Source organism: Emiliania huxleyi, assembly GCF_000372725.1.
Source record: "Emiliania huxleyi CCMP1516 unplaced genomic scaffold EMIHUscaffold_230, whole genome shotgun sequence".
In the NCBI taxonomy this organism is placed as follows: domain Eukaryota; phylum Haptophyta; order Isochrysidales; family Noelaerhabdaceae; genus Emiliania; species Emiliania huxleyi.
In genome coordinates this window covers 182,556-189,961 of record NW_005200332.1, presented here as the reverse complement: position 1 = coordinate 189,961, position 7,406 = coordinate 182,556, and the positions used below count along the sequence as shown (strand labels likewise).

General features: G+C 66.9%; 3 protein-coding genes across 3 annotated transcripts in view; 2 read left to right on the top strand and 1 right to left on the bottom strand.

The window, feature by feature from the left end:
- The first annotated feature begins 2,387 nt into the window (after window positions 1–2,387).
- Window positions 2,388–3,540, top strand: EMIHUDRAFT_457237 (hypothetical protein). The gene is made up of 2 exons (XM_005779416.1): window positions 2,388–3,193; window positions 3,270–3,540. The coding sequence occupies exon 1, from the start codon at window positions 2,704–2,706 to the stop codon at window positions 3,118–3,120; it is 417 nt and encodes a 138-aa protein (XP_005779473.1). The 5' UTR covers window positions 2,388–2,703; the 3' UTR covers window positions 3,121–3,193; window positions 3,270–3,540.
- Window positions 3,541–5,186: 1,646 nt separating this feature from the next.
- Window positions 5,187–6,175, top strand: EMIHUDRAFT_73424 (hypothetical protein; the record flags this gene model as incomplete). The annotated part of the gene is made up of 2 exons (XM_005779415.1): window positions 5,187–5,495; window positions 5,621–6,175. The coding sequence occupies 2 exons, from the start codon at window positions 5,187–5,189 to the stop codon at window positions 6,173–6,175; spliced, it is 864 nt and encodes a 287-aa protein (XP_005779472.1).
- A 152-nt stretch (window positions 6,176–6,327) lies between these two features.
- EMIHUDRAFT_468910 (hypothetical protein) overlaps window positions 6,328–7,406 on the bottom strand; it is a 2,041-nt gene continuing 962 nt past the window's right edge. The window contains exons 4-5 of the mRNA XM_005779414.1: window positions 6,979–7,262; window positions 6,328–6,909 (exon numbers count right to left, since the gene is read on the bottom strand). Of these exons, the coding sequence (XP_005779471.1) occupies window position 7,262 (1 nt within the window). The 3' untranslated portion in view covers window positions 6,328–6,909; window positions 6,979–7,261. The remainder of the gene's footprint in view (window positions 6,910–6,978; window positions 7,263–7,406) is intronic.

Here is a 7,406-nt window from a genome sequence, read left to right as displayed (position 1 = left end):
GTAGCGGCGGAGGTTAGGGTGGGGGCGACGATGGTGGGGGCAGCGCTGGTGGTGGCGGCACAGGTACAGGTACAGGTGGCGGCGATGAGGATGGTGGAACCGATGGTGGCGGTGACGAGGGTGGTGGCGGCAAAGGGGGCGGCGATGCAGGCTGCGGTGGCATAGGCGGCAGCAGCGGAGGCGGTGGCGGTGGCGGTGTGGACGGCTGAGGCAGTGTTGGGGGTGGTAACGCTTGCAGAGAGCCTGCTGTTGTGCCAGTCTGCGTGCCTGAGCTGAGGTGCGCGCCGGTACTTGGGACGAGAAGGACCATCGGGGGTGCGGGTGGCGGCACCGACGGAGGTGGCGGCACTGGTGGAGGTGGCATGGGAGGTGGCGTCGACGGAGGTGGTGGGAATGGCGAAGGCGGCGAGAATGGTGGCGGCGAGGGCGGCAGCACTGTGTGTGACGAGGGCGCTGGCGCCGACGATGGCGGGGGCGTTGGCGGGGGCGGGGTGGGCGGCGGCATCAGCGGAGGTGGCGTCGTCGGTGAGGCCGGTGGGAGCAGCTGAGGTGAGGGCGGCGTCGGTGGTGGAGGCGAGGGCGGTGGCGGTGGCGGCGGCGGAGGCGAGGGTGGAGGCGGTGGAGGTGGCGAGGGCGGCGGCGGAGGCGAGGGTGGCGGCGGCGGCGGCGGAGGCGAGGGTGGCGGCGGTGGCGGCGGAGGCGAGGGTGGTGGCGGCGGTGGAGGAGGCGAGGGTGGCGGCGGCGGTGGCGTGGGCAGCGGAGCCATCGGTGGAGGTGAAGGCACGGTAGGCGGCATGCAGCACTTGTCCCCCTCATATCCGAGGCCCATCGCATAACAGCTCGCCTGGCAGAACTTCTTCTCCTGCCAATAGGCGTCCTTGTTGCACCGGTGCTTTGCCATGTACTTCCACGTGCGACATTCGAGACTATGCTCGACCATCCAGTAGGATGGGGAATCCTGGCACCACGTGCAATCCCCTCCTGGCGTTGTCGTCACGGACGTGTCGCGGCAAACCTGGACATCGACAATGTCGGCGCGCGTCATCACTCCGGTGGTTGGACGTGCCTCCAACCGGGGAGCACCCGGGCAACAACACAGCTTCGGGACGGCCCGGTTGAAATTGTACGGGCCATCAAGGTCATAGTTGAGCGGCACACAGGCGCTGGTCCACAGCCCCTCCTTTTCGGAGACAGGGTCGGTGCATGGCGGCGAGGCGGGCGATGCTTGCGCCGGTGGCGCCGCCGCCGCCTGAACCGCAGAGCACCACGACAGCGCGACCAACAGCAGCGCTGACGGCAGCATCGTGGGCATGCGACGCGGCAGTGAGTGCTTTCGGCTTCGAATCACTCGGCCGTCCCCGCCGGGATAAGTCTGGAGCGATCGCGGACGCGTCTTCGTGAGCGGAAGGACACGGGTGGACTTGATAGGACGCGGCGTGACAGAATGCGGAGGGAATCGCCGTGGAACACGGAACGGGTCCTCCCAAATGCGACAGCCCGGCCGGCCGGGCCGGCACAGGCAGGCAGGGGCGCACGTGATCGTGAATGAAAGAATGATGAATGTGCCTCTTGCGAACATACCCCGATACCCAAAGGCGGACCGTACTCGAGTACTCGAGTAGAGAGTAAAGAGGAGGAGGTGTCAGTAGATCTATCTATTGGGCGGTGTGAGACGCCAGAAAGAGAGAAAATCGAGCAGCTGGAGGGACGCCAAACGAGAGGGAGTTGGTGGTAAATACTACCACTGGTGGGCCGGGACTGACTGGCCAAAAAGAAAGAAACGAAGCCTCAACCCAGTCGATGGATGGGAGGAGGACAGGGTCCCCACCTGCCGAGTTCGGGATGTACTACAAGTCCCCCGAGATTGCGTCCCCCGAGATTGCGCCGCTGGCGCAGCCGGCCAACCCGCTCGAGGCGACCACCGGCGAGGCGACCACCGGAGCGGTGGCACCCACCGGAGGGGCACCCGCCGGCACGGCGATGCCGATGGAGGACCTCGCCGCTGCGGTGGCCCGCGGGGCGGTCGGCGCGGCGGCCATGCCCGGCGACCGGCGCGGGTGCCGCGCCCGCCGCTCGCCAGGCGATTGCCAACTTCGCCGCCGCGCTCTAGACGAGCACCGGCCGGTGCTGGCGTGGAAGACGGCGGCCATCCGCGCGTATCTAGTGTGCGTGTCGGTGTCTGCAGCCTCCTTCCTGGAGCCTAGCAGTAAGGCGGCCGGCGGTGGGGCGAGGGGGTGGGTGTGGGGGGGTATGGTCCCGTCGGCGGGAGGCTGGGTCTGTCAGCAGGTGGGGGGGTATGGTCTCGAGGTGGTCGGACCATACCACACCCCGCAAATAGTCCGAACCCGTCTCGCACATTCAGATACATACACACATACATGCTTGCCAACCTATCGCACACATCCGCGTCCTTCGACCTAGTCGCCAGCGCAGTCGAGTGCCTGAGCAACGACACCCTCCTCGGGAATGTCTTGACGCCGGCCGGCTGTGCCCGGCGGTGCAAGTCGACCCCGGGATGCGAGTTCTTTGTGAGCGGGTTCGGTGACAAGGCAGGGCGGTGCTACCAGGAGTATACGGCGAACGAGACGTGCATCGAGGGCTGGGAAGTTGACCTGTACGACTTTTACAAGCTCAACGACTCGCCGGCAGACACGCCTGTCGACGGCGGATCCACGCTTCTTCCCAGCCCTGAGCTCGACACGCATGTTTCATACGACCAGTGGACTTACGCGTCGACGGACGCGTCTTTCCATCGCATCAAGGCGGGCTACGAGTGCGACGACGGCGCAAACACAAAGCTCCGCGACGTGGACACGCCGCAGGAGTGTGCCGACAGCTGCGCCAATTACGGCAACTGCACCTTCTTTCTGTACGGTTTCAACACTAAGCGGAAGCAGTGCTGGGTGGAGTGGACGCACTCTGCCGACTGCCCCGAGGGGTGGGAGAAGGACGACTTCGACTTCTACATGCTGCTGCCCGCGGTCCCGCGCGCGCCGCCGTCGTCCCCCTCGCCACCCGCCCCGCCGCCCGCCCCGCCGCCGATGCCACCGCCCGTGTACCCCTCCATGGAGCACAGCACGGGCTTCATCGCCGGCATGCTCGCGGGGTCCGGCTTCATGATGGCCGTCACCCTGCTCCTCATGATCCCGCTGCTCACCATCCTAGCCAAGCTTCTCCGGAGTCGGCAGCAGAAGCAGCCGCGTCCCTGCCCGCCCCCGGCCCATGTGAAGCTCGTTCCGCCTGCACGACGCTATGCACACGTCCCATAGGCTCCTCAACGAAGCGACCTCCGACTCCGTCGACCCGGAGGACATAGCGCCAGCGCACGAAATGGCGCAAATGTAGAAAAAAATGCTGACTGAGTCGCCGACCGACCCGGGGCGATGCGTACGGCTGTACTTGTATCTCCCACCCGTACTAGTGAGAGAGTACGTACTCGTGTGCATGACCGTGTCCCCAGAGAAAATGCCGACGAGGTGTCCGTCCGTACTCGGGTCTCGTCATCGCGTGATGGCTTTCGTCGGGGATACGGGAACGAAAAACGGCGACGCGCGCGTCCCTTGTTGCGCCGGCGACCTGCGCGCAGGGCGATGCCTCTGATGGACACAGAGAGGGAGGCACTCATGCACGCCTGCCTCGCAGCTCGCATCAAGGCGCGGAGGAAACGCGACTACGCGCGAGCGGACGAGCTTCGCAATGAGCTTCGCGGCCTTGGCGTTCTGGTTGACGACAAGGTGGGCTACCCTCTCCCCACTCGCCATTCTCGCCACACAGCAAGGAGTAGCATCTGGAGCGCACGCGTCGGCGTGATTCGTACGCGAGCCCCTAAAACCGTCGCCCCAATCCCCTCTCTCAGGCGAAAACCTACATGGTCAAGCGAAAGTCATCCACCAGTGAGGCGGCACCCAGTGCCGAGTTGGCAGCGCTGATGGCCAGCGGCAGCGCCGCTTTGGCGTCGGAGCATGGCTACAGCTGTGTCGAGAGTGCAGACTTCCGGCCCGATCGCCAGAGCAACAGCAGCCGGTCCGCGCCTGCCACCTACCCCGTTGCCCTTTACTCAGCCAACGCGTACGCAAGTATGGTGCAACAGGCGGAGCAGCGGGAGCTCGGGCCGTTCCTCGTCGGGGCGCAGCAGCGCGACGCCGGCCGAGGCCTCCACTCCCGCGGAGCCGGACGTGTACGTCGCTGCAAGCAGCGGCAAGGTCGACGCGGTCGTCGCTGCGCTAAAGGCCAATCCGGCACTGCTCAATGCGAAGAAGACGGGCGGCATCTTCGACTCGCGCACGCTGCTCCACTGCCGCCACGCGTAGATTTATCCACGCCCTGAACTCATTAGAGAAAGAGGGGGAGAGAGAGGGGGGAGGGGGAGGGAGGGAGGGAGGGAGGGAGGGAGAGAGGGAGGGAGGGAGGGAGGGAGGGAGGGAGGGAGGGAGGGAGGGAGGGAGGGAGGATGGGAGGGGGAGAGAGGGTGTATTTGGCAAATACACCATGCAACCACAGCTAGCCTCGAAGGTGCTCCGGTGTGGCGCCGCGGAAACACTTGCGCTCTCCGCAGGTGCTGCCAGCAAGGGCCACGCTGCGCTCGTCACCGAGCTGCTGCGTCTCGGCGCCGATCGCAGCATCGCCGATAGCCGGGGTGCCACGCCCCTCGCCCTCGCTCAGAAGGCTGGCCACATTGCTGCTGTCGAGCTGCTGAATCAGCCAACGGCGGCCCCGCCAGCTGCGCCGCCCGCCGCCGCCGCAGCGCCGGCCCCAGCTACTCCGCCGGCAGCAAAGCCAGGTGGTGCGTGGGGTGCGGGGCCTCCCGGCGGGGCGGCAGCGGTCGCATCGACGCGCATCAACAAGGCAGAGGCGGTCTTTGGCGGGCAGCCCCCCCCGTGGCAAAAGCCGCGCACCACACCGCCAGTTGGGCGCGAAGCGACCCTCACGCGTTTGCGCTGCCCTCTCGGGGCAGCATGCGGGCACGAGGCAGAGACCTTCGACGCACGGGGTCTCTTCGAGCACTTCCAGCTCTGCCATCTCGCGCGGGTTAGCCCACCCGAGGCGCCAAAGGCGGTTCAGGACTTCCGCGGCTCCAAGGGAGAAACTGAGCAGCTGCCAACGACCGAGCCGTCTGCAGAGGAGCTCGCCGACATTCAACTCGCTTGCGCCAAGCTGTGCGCGCCGGGCTGACCGTCTAGCCGGCGATGGACCATCCGAGCGACGATGAGAGCGCCCTCTCCTATAGGTGGGACTTGGACCACAACCGCCTCAAGCCGGGTAAGGACTATGTGCTCAACGTTGGCGGAGGCAAGACCATCTGGGAGCGGGGGGACGCCGCTGAGGAGCGCCTCTTTGAACGGGTCGAGGAGGAGGTCTTCAGCCGCGATACCTACCGGGCCTTCATGCAGCTCCTCGATAACTACGACCGCAGGCGCAGCGCAGCGGCCATGCCCTGCAGCCCTCCCCGCCTACCCCCCCCCCCCCCCTCTCACCCGGCCGCCCTTACCCGGTTGGTTGCCCGCGCACACACCCCTCACTGCCTCCTCGCGCCTCCTCCCGCAGCACGAGCGTGGAGGACCGGCTGACCCCGCACGAGGTTGAGGAGAGCTACGCCTTTCTGAACGAATGCCTGGAGGAGCCTGTGGGGCAATACCTCTGGAAGTACCTGCAGGCTAAGCAAAAGGCGCCAAAGTCGAGCCGTGCCTTTGCACAGCAAATCTTCAAGGTGTGGTTCAAGTCGTTCGGGCGCGGCGAGGCCAAGGGGGCGAGCAGCGGTTTCGAGCACGTCTTCCTGGGCGAGGAGGACACGACGCCCGATGGCCGGATCACCATAGCCGGCTTCCACAACTGGATCCAGTTCTACTTTGAGGAGCGCTGCAATCACCTGGACTACCGTGGCTACATCCTGCCCAAGCGGCGCGGCCGGCGCCCCGACGAGCCGCCCGACGGCACCGAGCACTTCCTCTCGGTGCAGTTCGAGTGGGAGGGCGAGACCAAGCCCGTCTCCGGCATGTTCGTCGGCGTCTCGCCCGAGTTCGAGCTAGCGCTCTACACGCTGCTCTACTACGAGGGGGGAGACAACAACAAGCTCCACCTCGGCGACGTCGACGTCAACCTCCGGGTCTACCGGCTGGACCGCATCGGGTGCATCTCCTCCGCCTTCCCCGAGGCGGCGGACAGCCTCGACGCATGAGGACAGTGCGAGCGGGGGGGCTGGAATCACGAAGGGGCGGCCTGAGCCTCCGCCGTTACCTCTTGCGCGCCACCGACGGCCACGGCGCACGGGCCCATAACGATGTATTGGTGCGAGTCGTGGATGTGGTTTATTGTAGGGTGTGCGCGCTTGACGGAGTGCGACCATAAAAGCTCTAGTAGCGCACGCTCCGCAGACAGACGCACAATCAACAGAGAGGGGGCAAGGACGAAACAGACCATCGAAGCAAAACATCGTGTGTTCGTGTGTACTGGGCGGGCCGGGCGGCCCATGCGCCGCCTCGTGGGCGCCACGCAGCCGACGATCGCGAGGGTAAATGCACTCTGCAGGGGCGGAGCGCCGCGGTGCAACTCCTCGCCCGCGTCGGCTGGCGCGGCGCAATAATGGAAGAGGCCAAGCTCAATCACACGATCGGAAGAGGCCAAATTGTTCATGGAGCCGTGAGGGCGGGAAGTGCGCGCGCCAAAGGCAGCGCGCCGCGGGCCGCGCCGGTCGGCGGCGTCACGAAACCGCGCGACTGCAGCGGGTGCTGCGTGAGCGCCTCACCCAACGCCGCTTTGAACTGGCGGAAAGCGGCGTGGTACGAGAATGTGTCGCCCGAGAGGCGCGTGCACGAGATGGAGTAGTGCCCGTCCGCCTCCTCGGAGACGAGCACTCGCATCGCCACGTCGCCACTGCGCGCGGAGACGACGACGCTCTCGCCACTCGCAAGCCTAGTGAAGAGGAGGCCCCGTCGGACGGCGGGGGGAATGGGCGGTTGCGCGGCACGCGGCGGCGCGCGCCGCTCTGCGAGCTCGTACTGCGCGTCGATCCGGGACAAGGCGTCGCCCACGCGGTCAGCGAGGTGCTCCGGCTCGAGCACAAGCTTATTCCAGCCGAGCCGCCGCATCATCGGCTGCGCCGGTGGCGGCTCAGGCGCCGGCTGCAGGGGGTGCTCGCCGTCCGCCTCGTAGATTGCGGGCTTGGCGAGCGAGAGCGAGGTGAGGGGCGCATCGAGGCGGCGCCCGCGGCGGTAGTGCAGCGCCGCGCGGCAGAACTGCGACGGTGTGAGCGACACCATCTGGCCTGTGCGGCGTGCAGGGAACCCGCGGGGTGAGGGCGCTTGGGCGTGGGGCGCCTGGCACAGGGCGCAGGGGCCAGGGGGGGAAAGAGAGGTGTGTGGATGCGCGCGTGCGGAAAGGGAGAAGGCCGCGCGGGGGGGGGGGGGGGG